The sequence below is a fragment of the Haliotis rufescens genome, unplaced genomic scaffold (assembly GCF_023055435.1).
Source record: "Haliotis rufescens isolate VD_foot unplaced genomic scaffold, xgHalRufe1.0.p SCAF_12, whole genome shotgun sequence".
In the NCBI taxonomy this organism is placed as follows: domain Eukaryota; kingdom Metazoa; phylum Mollusca; class Gastropoda; order Lepetellida; family Haliotidae; genus Haliotis; species Haliotis rufescens.
The window spans coordinates 23698303-23721904 of record NW_025963802.1 but is presented as its reverse complement, the minus strand read 5'-3'; the positions used below and the strand labels follow the sequence as shown (position 1 = coordinate 23721904).

General features: G+C 40.3%; 1 protein-coding gene across 4 annotated transcripts in view; it reads left to right on the top strand.

The window, feature by feature from the left end:
* The first annotated feature begins 10660 nt into the window (after positions 1-10660).
* LOC124111705 (phospholipase DDHD2-like) overlaps positions 10661-23602 on the top strand; it is a 31862-nt gene continuing 18920 nt past the window's right edge. The window contains exons 1-7 of one of the 4 annotated variants that reach the window (XM_046471480.2): positions 10661-10828; positions 13859-14158; positions 16883-17263; positions 18512-18708; positions 19352-19495; positions 20682-20690; positions 22114-22131. In XM_046471480.2, coding sequence (XP_046327436.2) covers positions 10687-10828; positions 13859-14158; positions 16883-17263; positions 18512-18708; positions 19352-19495; positions 20682-20690; positions 22114-22131 — 1191 coding nt within the window. In that variant the 5' untranslated portion in view covers positions 10661-10686. The remainder of the gene's footprint in view (positions 10829-13858; positions 14159-16882; positions 17264-18511; positions 18709-19351; positions 19496-20681; positions 20691-22113; positions 22132-23602) is intronic. The other 3 variants (XM_046471481.2, XM_046471482.2, XM_046471483.2) reach the window with 3 other exon arrangements.

The window sequence follows — 23602 nt, the reverse complement described above, 5'->3', positions numbered from 1 at the left end:
CATTCCAGAACCTTGCCCTGTCCTTGAACATCGTACCTAACCTGGCTGTCTTAGTGTAGCATCGTACCTGGACTTTGACCAAGCTCTCCTAATCTAGAGAAGCATCATTCCAGAACCTTGCCAAGTCCCTGAACATCGTACCCGAACCTGACTGTCTTAGTGTAGCGCTGTACTTAAACCATGTCCTGAATGGAATTGTGTGGCATCGTATAGGAAGCATGGGCTGGTTATGTTATTTAAGCATTGTCCTGAACCATGCCTGTCTGTCTTAGTGTATCTCCGTACCCAAACCGTTGTCAAGCTGTCTAAATGCAGCATTGTACCGGAAGCTTTGCCTGAGTGTGCCCATGTACTCAAACCATGTCCTAACTGCACAGGTATCACATTGTACTGGGAAATAATGTGGCTGTCTTAGTGTAGCATCTTACCCGAAGTAGGACCTGTCTGTCTCATTGCAGCATCGTACCTGAAGTAGGACCTGTCTGTCATAGTGTAGCATCTTACCCGAAGTAGGACCTGTCTGTCTCATTGCAGCATCGTACCTGAAGTAGGACCTGTCTGTCATAGTGTAGCATCTTACTCGAAGTAGGACCTGTCTGTCTTAGTGTAGCTGTGTTAGTGCAGCATCGTAATCAGACCATGACCTGGCCGTGCTAGTGCAGCATCACACCTGAAGAGGGGACCTGTCTGTCTTATTGAAGCATCGTACCCGAAGTAGGACCTGTCTGTCTTAGTGTAGCTGTGTTAGTGCAGCATCGTACTCAGACCATGACCTGGCCGTGCTAGTGCAGCATCACACCTGAAGAGGGGACCTGTGTGTCTTAGTGAAGCATCGTACCCAAAGTAGGACCTGTCTGTCTTAGTGCAGCATTGTACCCGAAGTAGGACTTGTCTGTCTTAGTGCAGCATTGTACCCGAAGTAGGACCTGTCTGTCTTAGTGTAGCTGTGTTCGTGCAACATCGTACTCAGACTATGACCTGGCTGTCTAGGTGCAGCATCACACCCAAAGTAGGACCTGTCTGTCTTAGTGCAGCATCGTACCCGAAGTAGGACCTGTCTGTCTTAGTGTAGCTGTGTTCGTGCAACATCGTACTCAGACTATGACCTGGCTGTCTAGGTGCAGCATCACACCCAAAGTAGGACCTGTCTGTCTTAGTGCAGCATCGTACCCGAAGTAGGACCTGTCTGTCTTAGTGTAGCTGTGTTAGTGCAGCATCGTACTCAGACTGTGACCTGTCTGTCTAAGTGCAGCATCGTACCCGAAGTAGGACCTGTCTGTCTTAGTGTAGCTGTTAGTGCAACATCGTACCCGAAGTAGGACCTGTCTGTCTTAGTGTAGCTGTGTTGGTGCAGCATCGTTCTCGGACTATGACCTGGCAATGCTTGTCCAGCAATCGGACCTGACTTTGACAAGAATGTCTAAGTACAGCATCGTACCGCCTTTCCTATTGTGTAATGTATATAATATATCCGACATACATACTCCCTCACCTTCCAATTTAAGTGATGTATATAACATGTCCGAAATATATATTCCCTGGCCTTTCATTCTGAGTGATGTATATAATATATCTGATATATATACTCCCCTCGCCTTTCAATTTAAGTATTTTGTTTCATACAGAGACAACTGTCCTCGGTGACAAAAATTAAATATTTAGGTAACACTTTACTTTACGTCCTGCCAGCAGGGAATTTCAGCTTATTGGAGGCACTGTAGGTGATGCATCATAGTTCAGGCATCTCGAACTAGGCTCGACCATCCACTGTTGATCATTTCTTGTCTAACTCTCTGCATGATTAGCATCACGTGTGAAATTGAGACATTGCCTTTGTGTAATTAGAGCATGGACACTTAATACACCTGGGGTCCATGACTAGAGCAGTCCTTGTGGAAATCATTGAAGCCAGTGAATCCAAGGACTCGTTTGAGTGACACCTATAACACAAGGGTTCCCTCTCATGCATTGCGTCACAGTGCCTTCTGAAACAAGGCGTTATGGTATGACTGCTTCCTGATGGCAAAGATGACCTCACGATTTCATTATCCAAGTCTTTCAATACACCAAAGATGAATATAGATCTATATACGTCTTTGATTACACTGACCAGTGTGAACTGTCTTCATCGTATACTCCTATACCTACTACAAATGGTACGGGAATCATTAAGGGTCGTGATTGCACGGGAAATGTAAGACTGATATGCTGATATGATGGGGTAGATATATGAATAGGAACGCGCTTCTAAAATGATTTATCCTCCAAAACGTAAACCTTCTATATTGTCCATAGCCACATCACAGACAGATCTCTGCACAAACGAATCCTTTGTAGAAACCACTGTTGGGAGATCATCCTGGTGAGGAAAAGGCAAGGAAACAAGGACAATCCCAGAATTAACAGCCAATTGTAAAAAAGCGGTTTCAACCCGGTTGCACAAGTTATAACCTTACTACAGCCTAATGAATGATGAGATCATGGATAACAGTGTCGGTGTCCCTACGTCATAGACACACATTTCTTACACAATTCTCATGAAGCCATTTACTGTGGTATACAAACCATCCTCCCCGTGAACATCCAGGTTAGAAAAGGTCTTCAGCAACCCACTCCTGCTGTAAGAGGCGATTAACGGGATCGGGTGGTCAGGATGGCCGACTTGGTTGATGCATGTCATCGTGTCCCAATTGTGTTGATCGATGCTCATGATGTCAGTTACATGATTGTCTGGTCCATACTATGACCTGGCAATGCTTGTCCAGCATCGTATATGTCGTCATAAAACTGTAATATTGATGGGAGCATATGTCATGCAATCAACCACAAAAACGTATAAATAAAGTAATTTTTTTAGCGCAATCTTCGATCTATTAACTTATTGGAAAGTCAGTTGAAGTCCTGGTTACTATGGAAACACCTCCCAAACTCATTTTGTCCGACACTTGTCATCTTGGTAACATTGGATTTGATAACGTTCTGAACACATCTGTTTGTTGATACACCACAATAAATGAGAACATATTAAACCTTAGTCCAGATTAGCTACAAAATCGATGAATATGACCTTGACCTTGGACCTTGAATATATTTATCCACACAGATTGATGACGTAGAGTGCAGGATAACATGAATACTCCTAATCATCTTTGAAAAACAATGATTAGTTAAAGAATGAGAAGATATACTGCATTTCTTTGCTGCAATTGAAAGTGCATGGTAACCATGGGAACGCCAAAAATGTCACGAGTCCTAATTATCATTTACCCTTAAAAAGATTCCAAGGTTGCCAAGAATACCAAATTCATCTTGCTGTACCTCAGCTGTACCTGTAGACCAGTTCCAAAGTTTGACACCAGAAAGCACGGTCTGCTGGTCGCGTCATGCGAAAAGACGATAACAGATGGAAGTTATCGGCTCGCAGAGAACCCTGGGTAACTAACTCTATAGAGAGATGTGTTATATAAATATGGCTTTGGATACATGTGGATACATGCAAACTCCTACACAACCCTCCACATTACATGCCTCCCCTATGGAAACTCAAACAGGTAAACCTAATCTAACCGATGACGAAGATTTCTCCACTACTTAGGAAACAATAGACACTACTCCAACTAAAACAAACCAAACTTCCCTCTCAGCTCCAAAAAGGAAAAAAAAACTAAACCGCAAAACTCCCCAAAGAGCCAACACCCAAAACCTAAATAACCTCACCTTACTCCTAGCATACATGCATAGTCAAAACTCACCAAAAGCTAGCATGAAATCCTTCCACAAAGTAGCTTTCAATCTAAAATTAACCAATCTTCCCTTCTTCCTCTTTAACCTCCACCTAAAAGAAGTCACCAAATAAAATAAAAACTTAAAACTAAATCACAATGTGACAAACCACCCAAACCCAATAATGGAAGGACTAAATATTTTTCAGCGGAACGCCAACGGACTCACCTCCCACGGCCATGAACTAAAAACTTAATTTAAACTAAATAAAGGCCCTCGCATTGCTTGTATTCAGGAAACCAAATTCTCAAAAAAATCCAAATTCACACTACCTAACTACAACTCAGTTAGAACTGACAGTGAGTGAGTGAGTGAGTGAGTGAGTTTGGTTTTACGCCGCTTTTAGCAATATTCCAGAAATATCACGGCGGGGGACACCAGAAATGGGCTTCACACATTGTACCCATGTCGGGAATCGAACCCGGGTCTTCGGCGTGACGAGCGACCGCTTTAACCACTAGGCTACCCGACCGCCCCTAGAACTGACAGAGCTAAACCAAAAACAAGAAGAGCCGCAGGAGGACCAATCATATTTATCAGGGAAGATATAAATTACGAAGAAATAAAAATAGACACGCCAAACCTAGAAGCCAACGGCATTAAAATCACATTAAATAACCGGAAAAAAACCATCATAAATATATACCACTGGGCGGAACAAAAAGTCCAACCTGAGGATCTAAACAAACTACTCCAAATAAGCGATAAATCTACTATATTCATAGGTGACATTAACGCCCACCATCCTACATGGAGCATAGATGATAAAAATAGATAATCATGGCAAATTAATTTCCGAATGGATAGAAACAAACGACCTAGTACTCCTAAATAACAACCAACCCACGAGGTACGATAAGATAAACCAAAAATGTCGGCTATCGACCTAACCATATGCACCGCAGATCTAGCTCAAAGTACTCAATGGGAAGTGCACGATGTCCCGCTAGGTAGTGACCACTTCCCCATAAACATAACCATAGGAAATACAAACGTACCAATCCAAACAGAAAACCAAGAACCAAAATTCCATTACAATAAAACTAACTGGGGCCAATTCCAAGATATCTGCAACGAAGCTAACTTAAACGAAATAGAAAATAATGATCAAGAAACCTATTTTAAAACCTAACAGACTATATAATAAACGCAGCCAAAACCTCCATCCGTTTCAAAACATCTAAAACAGGCAAACCGACTGTACCATGGTGGAATGAGGAAATAGAACAGACTAGACGAAAACGTAAATCAACCTTCAATAAAGCAAAACGCGACTACAAACATCTAAACATAGCCCACGAACTAAACCACAAGGTTCAAAAACTAGTTTAAATAGCAAAAAGTAGATTCTGCGAAGGTAATATTAACCGTACAGATGCCAGAACGGTCTGGCGCAAAATCCACGCCATTAGAGGCTTAAAACGACATACCCCCCCCCCCCCCCCTACATTAACAACTCAACCAACCCCGCCCAAAAAGCAAATAATCTCGCCAACCACTTTTCGGCCGTTAGCAGTAACAACAACTTCAGCCAAAAATTTCAAGATAAATTTAAAACAGAAAACAAACCCACAAAAGAACCAAACAATAACAATCTAGAAATATACCAACCCTACACAATATAGGAGCTCCTCTACGTAATCCAAAACAGGAAAAGGGCACAGCCCCAGGATTAGACCTAACTTCTTACCAAATAATTAAAAAACTCCCCCCAAAACTACTCCAGGCACTACTCAAACCATTCAATCTCATCTACCTAAACGGACAGGTTCCTACTCCCTGGAAACAGGCCCTAGTCATACCAATCCCTAAACCTAATAAACCAGCTAATCAAGCTAACTCATATAGACCAATATCCCTAACTTCAAACTTATGCAAAGTAATGGAATCAATGGCTAAAAATAGATTACAACATTACCTAACCCAAAATAACATCATAAACCCAGATCAAAGCGGTTTCACTCCTGGCCGCTCAACCCTAGATAACCTCGCCCGACTAGAGCAAGATATTAAGACAGGACAACTAAATAAACAATATACCGCAGGCATCTTCTTAGTCTTCTCTTAAGCTTTCGACATGGTATGGCACGACGAGCTAATACAAAAACTTTAAAAAATAGTACTCAAAGGTCTGATAATAAACTACATCCAGAACTTCCTAAACAATCGTAAAATAACCGTGGGTATAGACCAAACGCTATCGGACCAATGTCCCCTAGAAAATGGCACTCCCCAGGGCAGTATCCTCAGCCCCACCCTCTTCAATAATTATAATGATAAATGATCTATTCGAGGGCCTATCCTCAAACTAAACACATCAAAATTCGCGGATGATGGAGCCCTCTGGATCCGCATTAAGAGCATTAAAATGGCCCAAAATTTACTCCAAAAATCTCTAAATAAAATACAACAATGGGCTCGCTAAATACAATGTTTCTTCCTAATGCAGGATATTTACCATCCCCAAACACACTCGCGTGATAACCTCTATTGATCGCGCTCTCGAATCATGTGTTCAGGTTGTTTTAAAAGCAGCCGAAGGTATGAGAAAGCGTAAATGTACAGGAGCTTCTAGTGGCTTTTTTGATGGAACTGTAAGCGAGCAAAGTATCGAACTCGCGAGACTTTAAGACATTTTCGGAAAAGCAAATCTGTTCAAAATAGGCGACTTTATTGTGTTTAAATAAATATAAGCGCATTTGTAGGCAGATATGTTCAAATAAATAACAAATAACCCTGCTAGATTTTGGAGGGTACTTAGGAGTATATCCACAGTGCCCAGTCATTTTAACACTATAATTCAGAATATCTGGTTTACATATTTCAGTGAGATTCTTCAGTCCGACAGTTTAAACCTCAAGGATAATCAGATTAATTTTGAGGACTCGCCTTTAGATGAAATTGATTATATTATCCTAGAATCGCCTATTACAGAGGAAGAAATTGGTGAGTCTCTTTATTATATACAAAATGGAAATTCTGCGGGTATAGATCAGAGTTTGATTGAAATGTTAAAGAGTACATCAGACAGTTTTATGCAATTTTTTTTGCCTATTTAATAAGATCTACGACTCTGATATATTTCCTTCAGCTTGGACCTAGTCTATTATTTTATCACTACATAAGAAGGGAGATAAGAAGATTCCAGACAACTACAGGGGCATTTCATTATTAAGTGTTATAAGCAAGATATATACGGGTGTTCTAAATAACAGACTTTCCGCTTGGGCAGAACTAAAGGACAAAATACCAAAGTCGCAGGCAGGTTTCCGATCTGGGTATTACACCACCGATCATATTTTTATATTTTTATATTATAGAACAGTGTTATGTTGCATTTATAGACTTTAAGAAAGGCTTCGACTATGTAAAAAGAAATAACCTATGGTACTGTTTGCAATGTAATGGCCTGGGTGGAAAAATGTTATCAGCCATTACTCTTCTGTTAAATCTTTTGTTAGACAAACTTCCTCATATAACGATTTCTTTGACTGTCCAAATGGTGTGCGCCAAAGTTGCATACTTAGCCCTTTGCTAATTTCTCTATTTATAGGAGAACTATCAAAAGTTGATGGTAAACATGGCATACAATCATTTCCAGATATTTATGAAATTTGGTTACTTTTAATTGCAGATGACGTCATCCTTGTCTCTGAATCTATTGCGGGTTTACAGACCCAGCTTAACATCCTTGGTTTTTTTCAGATACATGGGGACTAACTATTAACATACAAAAAACAAACGTAGTTGCTTTCAGAAGGGGAGGCACCCTATCTGCCAAGGAGAAATGGACATACAAAGACATCCCCCTGCCCACAGTTAACAGTTATAAGTACTTGGGTGTAATATTTTCTTCAACTTGATGTAATGTTTTACCTTTACGACAGAACAAGGGAAGATGGCAATCTATTGAATCATGTTTACGTATGTGTCCTGTTTGCAACATGTCTGTTGAAGATGAATATCATTTCGTGATCATCTGAAAACATCATATTGAACTACGTAAAGTTTATTTGCCAGAATTGTATTGGAAATTTCCAACTATATATAAATTCAAAAGTTTGTTGAACTTGTGTACAACTCAGGATGATTTATTAAAACGTCTGCAATATTATGTATATTATGCATACAAAAAAGACATGACGTCGTAAAATCCATGTGGTGGGTTGGTTTCACGTTGTACTATTGGCATTCCATTTCTTGTATATGGGCGAGGGCCTACACACAAATAAACTAATTTTGACTTTGACTTTTGAATCGCATTGACACGTTCTCGTTTAATTTGCCACGTGTCCATGATTGGAAGGGTAGGTGGCCTAGACCCAAATTACCGCTAGACCAAAGACGAATACCACGTTCTCATTGTTTGTCCTCAATTGTTTATCCGATTACGATATTTACCTTTACATGTTAATCCAAATCCCACCATGTTAAAGTCTGTGTATGTATTAAGAAGTGACGAAGTTTGAGACTTTCTGGGACTTTCCCAAATAATGTGTATATTATATCATGGAGGAGCGAAACAGATGACTTTAACAATTAATTACTCGATCTTGGGCAACTTGGATTGGGTGTGGTTTTGGTTTGGGTGAGGCTGGGGGTAGAGGATGAGCTCTACCGGAATAGCACTTTCTGCGCGCAATATTGTTTTACGTGTATATGGTGTTTGAACAGTGGCCTATGATTTATACCTTGTCTTGCCTTGCCTTGCCAGTTACTAAACTGACGTCCAAAAGAAACTTTACCAACTGAAAATATAAATTTCAGACAAAGTATAATTTTTTTTCCGATGAAGTCTATCTAAAACACATAACCTAAATACAACAATAGTGTATGCAGAAAATGTTAATCGTCTGTTACATGTTTGCGAGACACCGTGCGAAAAACACGTGCACCACGAACAACTGAAAATGCACGTGCGGGTAAGGGTATAAAACGATTGCAACGGCAAGTCAGACATCCACAGTGATAAAAAAACACACAAAAGAAATGCCACGACTCACAGTCGAACAACGTGAACGAGCCTTGGGTATGGTACAGATGAGAGCCACCCACGCCCATTTTGCACGAACCTTCGGTTGCTCCCGTGTTGCCGTTGCCAACTTGATGCAACGTTACAGACAGACAGGGCGGACCGCTGACAGGCCAAGAACAGGCAGACCCAGGGTGACCACGCCCAATGATGACCGGTACTTGCGTACCTTGCACCTCCGATATCGCTTCCTGACAGTGACGTCATCGGCGACAAATGCCTTAGGTCACAGGGTTAGTCGACAGACAGTGGCCAGGAGAATCAGGGCTCATGGAATCAGGGCTTTTAGACCATACAGAGCACGGCTAATGACAGCGCAACATCGTCGTCTGCGATTGAGATGGGCCCGGACTGTACGACGTTGGCAACGACGTGACTGGCAGAGGGTTGTCTTCACTGACGAAAGTCGATTCTGTATGTTTAGGGCTGATGGAAGACAACGTGTTTACCGCCGAAGGGGTGAACAAACGGCGGCGTGTTGCGTGCAGGAGGTCGTACCATATGGTGGAGGGAGTGTAATGGTGTTGGGAGGGATCTGTGGGCAGGAGAGGTCACCGCTGGTCATCGTTGACGGAAACTTGACAGCTCAGCGTTACATGGATAACATTCTTCGTCCAGTTGTCCTACCATTTCTCCAAAAGCAGCCACGTTGTGTCATTTATCAGCATGACAACACTAGAGCCCATACGGCCAGAATTGTCACTAACTTCCTCGCAGCCAACAACGTCAACGTCCTGTCGTGGCCTGCACGCTCACCCGACATGTCCCCAATAGAACACCTCTGGGACTTGATCATGGATCGTCGTGTTCGACAACGACAACACTCTCCAGCCAACCGGCAAGAACTGATCTTGGCCCTCCAAGAAGAATGGCGTCAAATCCCCCGTGACCTCATCAGACGACAAACTTTTTCTGTGCGTCGAAGAGATTTTGCGTGTATTGAGGCATTTGGTGGTCACACACGCTACTAATGACTTGTTATTGAACGTGAGCGATTGTTTATGTACTCTGCCTATTGTCCATGATTCTGAAAGCTCGAGTTTTGTACCACCTCCAACTTTGGGGGGCTCTGACGTCATTCTCGGTCGCGGTATGATTGTCATTTTCAGTGTTGATTATGTTGATATAGTGATCTTCTCAATACACTTTACTTCATGCATGTATGTTTTGTTGTTTTTGAGCAAGAGTGATTTCAAACTCTGGTAAAGTTTCTTTTGGACGTAAGTTTATAAAGAAAAGGTCCGGTCTTGTCGGTGCATGGCAAGAATACTCTTGGTAATATGAATACACATGAATGACACGAAGTTTATATATATTCATGATGTGTGTCAGCTTGTCCTGTTTTCGGAATTTTATTGACTCTTTCTCTGCCTTAGTTTCCCTATGTTAAGCCTCGTCTCTGAACATATTAATGATATTATCTTTTTGTAAAATACGTTTTTTCTACTCTTTAATAATGTATCACCGATTAAACGTTATAGCGGAAATAAAGTGTGTGCTGTTGTTTCTCGAAAGTCTGATCTTACACTTGGGAAATGTTGTAGACCTAACATGGCACTAATTAGGTGTTATGTGACACTCTTATGTGAAAACGCCTCTCGTGGGAGTATCTGGAATCTACCATTTCCATAATTTAGCGTCCGTCTATCAATACAAGGCACATATTGCATTAATACAAAACTTATAACTATTTTGCAGTATGGTCTCATCGCTTAACCGCATCAGAAATCATATAGAGTAAAACCACAGGAAAATAAAGTTTATTATAATTTACGTTCACTATTTCAATCTTACAGCAGTTATTCCCCTTGTGATTGACATGTGATCGGCACCTCACTTCCGTTTCCTGTGTAGTAAGCCGACGTGTTGATATGGCTGACAGAGGCAAGAAAGACTCGACTCCTCCGCCGTTACTGTTGATGCCGGCTGGTGGTGGACTTACTCTTAATCCTCCTGATCAACCGAATGTCCTGATGCCCATTATTCAATCAGAACCTTCACTTTTAGGACCAGGTATGCTGAATAAATATAGCAGATGTAAATGTCAGCTGTGACGATTTTGACTTTTCTGTGTTTATGAGACGCAGTGTTGTAATATTTACTTTGAGATCACATCCCAAAAAATGTGTACTGTTGAAATTTATTCTGTTATTTTGGTAGTTTTAAGGAAACACTGCATTCATATTTTCCGGTAAACAACTTCTGCTGAAATGTTCGTGGTCTCACCGTAACAATTTCAACATGGTTAATGTCAGGAACTGTATTTATAATATCGCAATGGCAGGGTCCTTGAATTTTGGAACAATATCTCGTCTAAAGCAAATTTAAGTAAATTGATAGTTAAACCATGGCCATGGGCTTTTTTGATAGTATTGGTCTCTAGTTACCTATTCTTGTCGTAAGAGATAGTTGACTTATGTGATATTGGTGGTCAGGTTTGTTGACTTGGTTGATCCCATGATGTTATGGGAAAGACGACGTTACATACATACCAAGTCATTGTACACCAACGGCATATGGGTCTTTGCTCTTATTATTGACCACTGGTTTGTCTGGCTTGATTATCTGCAGGCTGCTATGTTACTGGTTAACAAAACAAACATTCATATCACCTAGTAGTAGAATGGTATACAATATCGTCACAACAATGTGAAGAACCTTTCTTGTATGACTTTTTGTTGTTGAAACAAGATGAACCTACTGAAAAACTGAAGAACTAAGGGTATGATTGATTCATTAGAACACCACTGGGGCTAAAGGGACACTGATCTGCACAATTTGTAATTGTCACTTTTATTGATAGTATAAAGGCGTATGGTCACATTGATCATTGTTGATCAACAAAATGAAATACATTTTTGGAAATAATAAGGAAATTTAGGTATCTTTGTGGGTAGCATCGGTAATGGTGATGAAGTTTTGATAAGTCACTTGCTAACACACTTGTTAACTGTGCGATTTTCCGTTACACTATTTTGACTTGCAACACAAAGTAAATATTGCACCTTAGCATTGCTTATTTTATCATGTTTATATTTTTACAGTCAAAATGTGCAAAACTTTCATGTAGGAAATTTATTAAACGCCAAAATATTCAGTTATTTTACAAACTGACCACTGACTGACAAATATGTCCATCTGTATTATTATGATAACGAATTCCAAACATTTTTATGTTTAATATCATCACCAAGTGCCTGAAAATGTTAGGATTAAAGGTACATTTGTATATTGTTTGGCTTCTAATCCTAGCATAATTAATCTATTTTAATCTGTTTTTGTCCGTCTTGATAATTTTTAGTCAATCTGTTAAACATGTTAAATAAATTGACAGATTTTTCTGTCAATTTGTTAAATGACTGAAATATTTAGACATTTTATAAATTGCCTGAGTGGATTACATGTTACACATTGACTATAACGTCTATCGCGCATCGAAGAACTTCCCTACCAAGACGTAGAGGAACAAGAATATTCTGCTCAATCCTACATCAAATGAATGAAAGCAAAATGCAAATATCATAATTACAACCTACCAAAGTTATATGTATAATTTTAGGCAGCTTCCTTGTTCGAGGAATGTATCCGTGAATATCCACATAAAGGATCAAAATCCCAAACGTCTACAGCTGTACAAAGAAACTTTTTTGATGTCAGGTATCTATGTAACAATCAAATTTTGTAAAATATATATATCGTTGCGGGATATTATAACCCATGTTCAATTCTTAACTGATCACTTACTTTGTTTCACTTGTTTCACATAGGTGTCAAGTCTCAATGGTCAGCTGAGAAAGCCCACGTGACAACTATTTTCATAATATCCACAGTTCTTTAAAATATATCCATTGAGTTAGATAACAACGATCAATCAACATATTATCGGTTAACCCTTTGAAAAAAGTATGTTGTTTTTACATCGGCACTTCATGCCATGATATGAGTGTATTCCCTTTGCTTTAGTAAACCTACACATGTAAATACTTACTTTTGACATATCCACTGTGCAAGATAACAGTCATTAATTAATCAACATATTTTCTGGCGATCCTTTGATGGCTAAGAATGATCCGTTGATTTACAAAAAAGTAAATCAACTGATCATTCATCTCTTTCTGGGCTGCCACGTGCATATTACATAACACACATTTCACCTCACTTCAAACCTGGATTAAGATTGAATAATTACTCCAGACACAAGAAACGCCAAATGGGAACCTTCATCAGGTAATCTGAGTGGTGCCACCACTAATTATACCTGTAATAAATTCATTAACTGAGCATCAAGTGAATGACGACAAATACACAAGTGTAGGGTTATACTAGAAAACATGGATGACAACAAGGGAGTAGTAATCGTATTATCCACGCAATCCGAAATCCGAAAATGCTTTCACTGCAGGGATACTTTTTTTATTATACCCCTCTCTTAAACTATTCAGTGGATTCATCTCAAACTTAGTACATATAATCTGTGTCATATGTAGGGGTGCAGTCAAAAGAAAAATAAATGTTTTTATTAATTTTCCAATTTTTTTTATGAATTTTTTTTTCATATTTTGAACTAAGAAATATGTTGGAATTGAAGTCGGGGGTATTAGTGAGCCCTGCTCACTTTTTGTCTTGTTATCAAACTATAACCATCAGGGGTATTTCCAAATAACGACATCCAATGAGCTTCCGTCGTTCGTTTTGTCTGTTTACAGGTTTAGGCTGAAGAAATTAATTAACATGTGCCCTTTGTCGAAATCTTCATAGATCACAGGTAACCAATCAGTGTTCAAAAATGCGTAAAAAAAAAATTGTCTTCACGTTTATTTAGCTGTCCTTGCAGATGGTAGCCCAGTCTCTTGTCACACTCAGTTGCGTTAGCGAGCAAATCGACTCACGGCAGCTTGTGAGTCCTAGCGGCCAGTGTCAGACAGCCGAGAAGAAGCCAGAGATTAGTGCCCCTTTAATACTGTTCAGCATATTGAGTGCATTGTTCAAGATGTTTTTGAAAATGTTTTTGTACATATTATTTTCTTTTATTCATTTATTCAGATGAAGAAGGGGAAGCGGACAGTTTTGTTGGCCAGGGTCCAGCCCCACCCATGGGGCAACCAGGTCCTCCTCAACCAAATTCTTTCAACTACTTCCAAGGTTCACAATCTTCAGGGATGCCAGGAAGTAGTGATCCTTTTGCAAACATTGGTCAGCAGGCGCCTCTAGCCCCACCCCAAAGCAACACACCACCAATGCCCCCAGTGTCTGGGATGCCAGGGGTGTCCAACTTTCAGTCTGTCCCTCAACACTCTCAGTCTGGTCTGCCTACAATGCTCGGTGGTGGTCCTCCACCTAAAGGTAGAATAGACATGTTTGAATTTGTGCCTTTCACAATGTGCTCCAGTGGCCCAATTTAATATTGGTGGAAACAGAAATAGGGTTGACATGGTTTGCTTTTAAGGCTTCGGGGCATCTTCAGAGTTCAGTGTAAGATAGCTGGATATTTTATAAAGAAACATGTTTAGAAGGTGGCATTTGTTTTCTGGTCGCTGTTAGTAGAACCAACACATTTACTGGTTAAAGTATCCGTATGTCTTGTGGAATTACTAAACTTTGGAATGCGTATACATGTGGCTGATCATGAGACAAGTAACTCAAATCAGTTAATTTCTAATGCTTCTAGTCCTATAACTAACTCAGCAGTGGACTATATACAAATAATAGTCATGTATGATGTTCCTGATGAAGTCATCCTGCTGATGAGTGCCACATTCAGGTTTGTTTATTTGCCCACACTATCCCAGGTTGTTATATTGACTGTGAGTGTGACATCCGGGGTAGAATAGATTTTCAGCAACCCATGCATGCCATAAAAGGCAACTAACGGGATTGGGTGGTCAGACTTGCTGACTTGGTTGATGCATATCATGGTATCCCAATTGCGTAGATTGATGCTCATGATGTCAATCACTAGATTGTCTGTTCCATACTCGATTATTTACAGACTGCTGTCATATAGCTGGAATATTGCTGAGTGTGGCGTTAAACAAACAAATTTAACCTCATCTGAATTCTAAATCATGTACTGGTAAGGTCACAAGAAGATGCTGAGTTTCCTATTTCTCAACTATCCTAATTATCAGATGCCAGTCTTAACACCCTCGTGGACATTCCATTTAATACATGCCCTTTTTATACAGTGTGTATAGTGAACAAATCATACTGAACCTACTCAGCAAAGTTTTGTTAAATACAAGAAGTGATGGTAATTCAGTTGGAACCACAATATTTGATTGTTTATCCTAACTTTGTCATGAATGTGAAAGGCACATATACAACATGCACAAACTGGGGAAAAATGTGTGGTGAACTGTATCCCTTCAGATAGCACTGAAGCTATAGTTGAATGTTTGCAGGGCTCCAGATACAAGCTTTGTTGTCATTCACTGTGCATGCTGTGGGTAGTCACAGTTGTTTGGGACATTCAGTATTGTTTAACTCTCGTGCAATCTCATTAAAATCAGATCTTAGTTCTTGCTGCTGCTAAACAAAGATCTGAGAACATCCCATTGCGGGTCACGTCAGATCGAACTTGCGCGAACTTTGACCGACCAATGGAATGACCAATCAGAAGGCACCTTTCTCGTGCTTTACGGCACAAATTTCAAATTGGCGACTCCGCCTCAAAACATATTTTGACAAATTCTCGATTACAAATTTAAAACCTGAACAAAAAAACATTCTTGAATGGCTAATAGATGGTCTAGATTGTAAGGATTCGGTCGTTAAACCCGTAACTATCGTTCGGAATACCCCATGTTAAAGTTTTCGAGATTGCATGATTAGAAATCACATTCCGACTGTCACTTTCATAATCTGGTAAGCGACGCACTGATTGGTCGGATGAAAGGTCGTTCTGACGTGACCCCTAATGGGATGTCTTCAGATCTTTGTTTAGCGGTAGCGAGAACTAAGATCTGATTTTAATGAGATTGACTCTCGTGGGCCCAACCTATTGGGTGTTTGTATACATAAAGGGAACCTTTTTCATACATAATTCTTAAGACACTATTTCGGGTAACTTGTTATATCCATAAGCTCACAACAGTGATAGAAGTCTAAATTACAATGAATAAGCAAGGTGCAGCACCTTGTTGCATTATTTCACTGCAGTAGATATGTTGTACCTGCATTCAATCAGTAAATAAAGATCTCTAAAGACATACCGGTACACAAACTGAAAAGGCTACATTGGGTAATTACGCACAGTGTCATTATACCACATGTCTTGGTTTTCTTAGTTATTTCATGGTTATTTGTATGCAACAACTCCAATTGGATTGGGTTTTGGTGATATATTGTGCATTTTACACAACTACGCAGTTTATCTGAGGTCTGTATTTGAATACAGCTTGTACATATTGTAGTGTTAAAGGCCAACCTTGTTTCATTATGTTTTTACCATGTATATAGTATTAATCGAGAGTTTAAGTAACACGTTTTATGAGGCCTTGCATTTGGATGCTAAAATAGTGACAACTCAAAAGAGAATCAGTGGACAAAAACTAATGTGTACAAATACTAAGCAGAACTCCAGGTACAGACCTGCTCCTCCTGTTGTTTGTGTCCTGCATCAGTTTGTACTGGACCCAGCAGTGTCATACATGGCCCATGAATTAACAAAGAAATATACTCAGAGGAGAAAAATATATGATTAATTCTTCTTTTCTACTTTGACCATGTGAATATTTGTTTTATGTAATACACATGATAAAATAAGGTTTGCCTCAAGTGTATGGTTTGTGAAGAAGGTATTTGTTGTGATATTTTTTCGTCTCCGATCATAGTGTATATCTTATGATTTCTTTTATAATGTTATTTATCTTGTTAATTTTATTAATGATTTTGAGAAGATTTCCATAATAATAAGCATGGCAAGGAGTTCTAATCTGTAACAGGCTTGGTAATTGCATCTTATCTATCAATTTGGTCATTTTACACCCCGTTCAAATGTACCAAGGAGCATACGTGTTACTACAGTTATTGGGCGGTTGTATAGTGCCATGTTTCACCTATTTTCAGGTCCAGCCACTGGCAACATGTTCCGCAACACTGGTCCCCTGCGTTACGCCCAGCCACCCCAGGGGACATATGCAACAACAGGCATCCCCCCGCCTGGACCCCAGACGACCCCCTTCTCACAACCCTCCCCTTTCCAGCCACCACCCACAGCCATGTCCACTCCTCCCCACCCACCCACAGCCATGATCCCTCCCATGTCCTCCGACCCACAGGCTTCTCAACCTCCCCCACAGGTTGGGGCGGGGCCTCTGAGTGGTGCGGCCCTGGTGTACCAGCCTGTGCAGGCTCACTGGTGCTTCTGTAAGAATGTGGAAAACAAGGATGTGTGGTTCCCTTTCTCTCTCCTCGACTCACTCAGGATAGAGGAGTGTTATAAGACAGGTAGCCTCATCTCATATATATAAGACCATCATGAACATCATGCTCTGTATCTCCAAGGCTCGCATTTCGGTAAACCTACACTAACCCCTGGACCAATCCCTGTGGTTCTCACAATGTTAAATTTGCCCTTGATTTCCATTTGCCAATTTGATTGGCTACACTACTAGGTCTAACGTACTAATCAGAATATCAGTTACAAACCAGCCTCGGTGAGGGGTAGGCTAGTCCCATTGATTATGATGCAGTTTGCGAGAAATTCCACATTGAAAAACTGACTTGACACGCAAAAGAAAACCCTAAAAAATCTGTTGATGGAAAGGATGTCTTCATTTCCATTAAAGTTGGCAGTGGCTTCGATGTCTAGGTAATACGAGTTACCCTGCTTTCCCTCTCCCTTATGTCAGCGTTTGATTGGTTGGTAAAGTGGTCATGAATATCCAGGACAGGTAAATTGCTATCAAATTGGCAAGTGGAAATAATGGCAAATTTCACATTGTGAGAACCACAAGGATGGGTCTGAGCTTGGTGTCGGTTCACCGAAATGCTAGCCCTGGGGATACAGAGGATGCATAAACCTGTGAACATCTACTTTATGTCCTGCATTCCAAGTTGTAAGAGCCCAGTTGCTCCTTGTTTGTGCAGCCCTTGACAACTATTGCTCTCCTGCTGGTCCAGGGTTTGTCAGCATCATGGCCATGCTTGAGGGTGCTGAGGTCTAGGATCTTCATCACTTTGGGTTTCTTTTCACAATAAACAGGAATAAACTGACAATGTCAGCCTGCCACTTTAGCCACTAGTCTGAAGCCGTGTCTTGTAAAATTCTGTTAGTCTAGTAAGATCAGCTAATGAGTGCCAAATGATGTCACTAAAATTTACTGAAAACAGGGTTAGAAATTGGCACTAGTCCTATGGTCCTTGCCAAACTGACCAATAGTTAAGGTATAAGGACTAGTGGATATTTGCCATTTTTAAGGGTTTTGCTATGTGTTATTATAAGGACTAGTGGACCAAAAATGTTAGTTTCTACTGCTGGAAAATGATGCTGAAAGCCAAGTTGGGGCTCGTGGACTGCTCTGTGGTATATACGGCTCACTTGTTGACCATTACAGATATTATGTACCTGCACAAAGTCTACATAAAATATGAGGAAGTTTGGGATAGTGCTTGTAGACACGCCATGATATACTGCAATACCGTGGCAACTCATACCATGCACTTGTGCCAGTATCCCCATTGTATGTTTAACAGCTGCACGACATGACCCTGAGAACACCGTGATCCCAGCTATCGGTGGGCGCTACGACGTCAATGTGGGCAAGCGGCTGCGCAGCGCGGTGTACTGGGAGGAGGAGCCCACGAGCATCCGCAGGTGCACCTGGTTCTACAAGAGAGAGGGGGACAACAGATACGTCCCCTATGGGGAGGACTTTGCTCAGAAACTAGAGGTACGTGTTTGTATGCTGAATCCGGGACACAAGAACTTGATTCTGTAAGAATATGTTTCAACATCATTAAACGGGAACAAAAGAACATGATTTATTTGTCCAGTTCTGATAAAAATAGGCAAGTGGTTGAAAGTGGTGCAGTTCTCTTAGATTTGAACACCAGACTATGGTCTTTGTTCACTTTCATTGCTGCCTATAGTCACGATATGGCTGAAATACTGCCGATGTGACTTTAAATCTTAACTCACTCATTGGTGCCACTCCAGTATTTGTGAGCTGCTTCCCATGTCCTGGCAATGATGTGCTTGTTATGGACCCTTTGTCAGCACCCTGCTCATGTGGGTTTTGTCAATGGTCAACTGCAGTGACTTTCATCCCTTAGGAAACCTGTGAATGTCGGGGTTAGAAAAGGTCTTCAACAACCCATACTTGTCATAAAGGCGACTATGCTTGTCGTAAGAGGCGACTGATGGAATCGGGTGGTCAGGCTCGCTGACTTGGTTGATGCATGTCATCGATCCCAATTGGATGTTCCTGCTGCTTTAACTCGACCAAGCTTAAAGGAGATACTGTTCAACCAAGCTCACTCCCTCTTATCACAATGTGACTGATAACCACATCCTTGTCTGTGCCCGTTTTGTAGGAGGAGTACCGTAATGCAATCCAGTTCAACAGCTGGCACAAGAGGCTTGAGTTTCCAGGAGGGGAAACCATCGTCATGCACAACCCCAATGTCATCGTGCACTTCCAGGCCTCATCTCAGCCTGATGAGTGGGGCAATGTACAGGTGTGTATTTCATACCATTCAGTGTCACCGCATCTTCCTGTTCATCCTGCCCAGGCAACCCCCAAGCCCCCTTCCCGGTACAACTTGCCCTAACGTTGCTGTAACGGTATATCCCTTCACTTGAAGTCAATGCACGGCAGCTGGTTTGGGACATTGTTTTCTCCATTGGAAATAATGATTTATCTGGTTTTACCTTTGACATATTTTTGAGAACTACCAGCATGTGATCAGTTCCTATTTGTCTATATGTAATGTGTGTAACAACACAATTCAATGAAATTTGGTACCTAATTTGACTTGCTTGGTTGACTGATATAATGACAGATGTCACTACAAACAGGAGATTGATTGTCATGTCACTCGTATGTCATGAGATATTCTGTATCTTAAACTTCTGCTAAATCTTTTTTATTTGTGATTTTGACTTCCATGTGTCAGACTGCCTAATTGACCAATTTAGTGTACATTTGCTTTCTTTGAAAGAAATAATGAAAAAACGTGCCTCCAGTTCTCATTGATTGCCATGTTTCATGAGCATGATGCAAATTTGAATAAAAATTTAGAATGTGGAAACAATGGGGTACACCATGAAACATAATAGCAGCATGTCACTCCTGAGAGCATGACAAGAAAACTGGAGGGATGATGTCACTTGCTCTCTCCCACATTCTGGGACTTGTAATACTGTCATACATGTTGTGGCTGTAGTACACTGGCAGAGCTAACTGTTTTCATGTTAGTTGAGTAGCACATTGACAAACCCAGTTGTTCACCTGAATGCTGAAATCTCAGATCACTTGCATGATAACTGATCTGCAATTGATAGTATTTAACCTAGTATGTGCATGTTCCTAATTTTAGTTGATGTTACTGGTAGATTTAATGATTTTAATGGAAACTGAATAAATAATGATACATGAGAAATGGACATGACAGATTCTTTGATTTAATATTGTCATAACTGAATATACATTATTAACTTCAATGTTGAGAAACCATGATTAATTTAATTATATATTATGACATGTTAGCAGTGAAATTAATTCTTACATAATATTTATCCACTTTCCGATTTTTCCTTTGAGATGTTTATTTGTAGATATGGATCATGTAGATATTGTACTAGAAGTGGGCTAGTTTTAACGTCTTTTGTTTTTCTTTCTCTTTCATTTCCTTTGGCAAACAGGCAGTCCAAGTAAGCTATGTTTCATTTTGCTTAATAAAAAGGTCCTGTGTTAAGTATATGTTAGAAAAGATATGATCAGTGTGACTTAAACATAGTTACTGGTAAAAACAAACACTGGCATGCTAGCAACTGATCTGTGTTAGTCCATCTGTCGGGTGAGGACATAACCTGGGCTTGGATGCAGGAAACACCGGGAGACACATCACAATTTGATGTTGTTATTTATCCAAAAGCTTACAGAACACACTTTTGTCTCTGTTATCTCTGGTTCTTTGAGACTGTCTCTGAGACTGTCATGCTTTTTCTCTTTTTTCCTTAGACCGCCTCCGGGGTCTAGTGGTAGAGCGTCCGCCCGGAGAGCGGAAGGTCCGGGGTTTGATCCCCGGCTGCGTCATACCAAAAGACGATAAAAGATGGTACTTGTTGTTACCCTGTCTGGCGCTCGGCATTAAGGGGCTAAAACAAGGACTGGTTCGGCTCGGAGTCAGTATACTGTGTCTGAGTGGGGTATTCATGTTTAACTGCGGCATGGTATCTCAGTGAGCTAGCATAAATAGGCATCAGTCCGGACTAGTACAAGCAGCCACACAAACATAACACATACATGCACGTCGCTATATAAGTGCAATAATCTTGGACGCGACGTTAAACCCAATTTCACCTCACCTCACATTTTTTCTTTGATCTTTTTTTGTTCATCGACGGTTATACTTTATTTCATTTCACTATTCATGTTTACTTCAATGTAACCGATAACCAAACCTTATTGAAGCATGTTTATGTATATTTACAGTAACTCATGTAAGGCAAACTACAAGGTGTTTTCTTTGTTTGGGCCAGGCCAAGTGCTTGTTTTACAGAAGACATTTTCATGGTTTTTACACACCCGTGAAGATCCGGGTTAGAATAGGTCTTCAGCAACCCATGCTTGCTGTAAAATGTGACTATGCTTGTTTTAAGAGACGACTAACTCATGATGTCAGTCACTGAATTGTCTGGTCCAGACTTGATTATTTGCAGACTGCCGTCATATTGCTGGAATATGGTTGAATGCTTCTTTAAACAACAAACAAACAAATCATGGCTTCAACTACATGTAGCTGAAGGCTGGTTTATCATATGCTATTGGAGCATATATTCTGTATATAACTTGCATAAACAAGATACTAATGCTTCCTATAACTGTATATCACTCTCAGTAACTGTGTTCCAGCAAACCAGGACCTTTTTATTAGGACAGAACTTTGTGTAGCGTTCCTTAGATTCACCAGCTTCCCTCATATAGCTGTGCCACGTTCATGTACCAGACAGCTGTCGGCAGTAGACAAGTCAATACATTTCTGTTGTTTGTCCAAACCTACTCTTTCATATCTCGCATATATTCTCTGATCAAGTCTGGAATATAATCTTCATTCTTCCATTTTTCTGTCAGAGTGTGTATTCACTGCCGGTGAGTGTGCCCCATCTGCATGACACTGCTTCATCATAACATATAACAAGCTGCTATGTTCGTTCACTCCTCTCAGGAACTTCTTTTCCTAAACAATAGTTAATCTGTAATTGAAATTCATTACAAGGCTTTCTTGAACATTGCCTGTGGATCCTGTCATGTGTTTCATTTGGCATTAGAAGCTTTTGTGTTTAGCTGATGTATTTTCATGTAGAATGTTTCTAGGTTATGGCATCTAATGCGTTCTTTGACAACAGTGTGTTCAGTGGTATCACCCACACAGCTCAAGGTTGTGTTTATCAAATGTTTTGTCAATTTTTCATAACTATTTTTGATACTCTCTTTTCAACAACTCTGTCTACATCATAACATTAAGATGAACACGGTCAAACTGTCCTTGTCATAACCATAACCATATGTACCACAGGACATTTTGAATCCTACAAAATATTAATGTTCTTCTCATGCTTGATGCCATTAAGTGATCTTAGTACCTTTCATTGTTTGTTGTGTGACTAGAAGTAGTTGCTATGATGAAGATGATTCATTCCTTATCTTCCCTGCTCAGCCCCTCGTCAATGGCTGCTCCTAGTCTATATATTATATATGTGTGTGTGGTCATCTCCTCACTCTCCAGGCTTTTCTTTTTTTATGTCATCCTAAAATCGGTTTCTCCTGTAGATGATTGGTTAGTGTTTCCATTGTTCTGTGGTCAGCAATGGTCAGTGTTTATGCTGTGTCCAGTGCATGGTTTGTTGTGTGCAAGCATGTACAATGGAGTTGCCTTGTCCAGTAAGGGTCACTACTAATAGCACAGGAAATGTGAAAGCACACAATGTTGTGTGGATTCAGGCAATTAACTTGCTTACACATGCAGTTCACTCTTTGGACTCCACTGGGAAAAGTCACATCTGTTCTTCTTTGACAATTATCATGTGGTAGTATCTAAGATGCTATATTATGTTTCTGTATGTGAGCCCCCTCCATATCTAACCACGTTAACAGAGACACTTTCATATGTAATACCTGGTGGAACATCTCGTGGCTCATGGGTTTACCATTTTGCCCTTGTTATTATCATTTAACACTTTCAATACTTTAATAGTTAAATGTTTTCATCCTTCTGCACCACTGCACGATAAGATAATGCTGTCACTATGACCCCTTGTACCAAGTTCCCCTTGCTTGTCAAACAGGCAAATATGTGGATCTGGTGGCCACAATGTCTGCTGAGAATGAATGGTTCTTTATGAGTGACCACCAGGGAAAAAAGTGTCATAGTGGTTGCTTTGTCTTGGCCTACCTCAACATATCCACACTGCCATCATGTATCTACAACATTGCGACTACTGTGTGTAACGTCATTTACTCGCTCTGAAATTGTCTTGAACTAATATATGCCTTAAAAGTAGAAGGCTAAAGTCTATCATTGAATTTGTCTCCAGACTCGTGATTTATATATGTGGAGTAA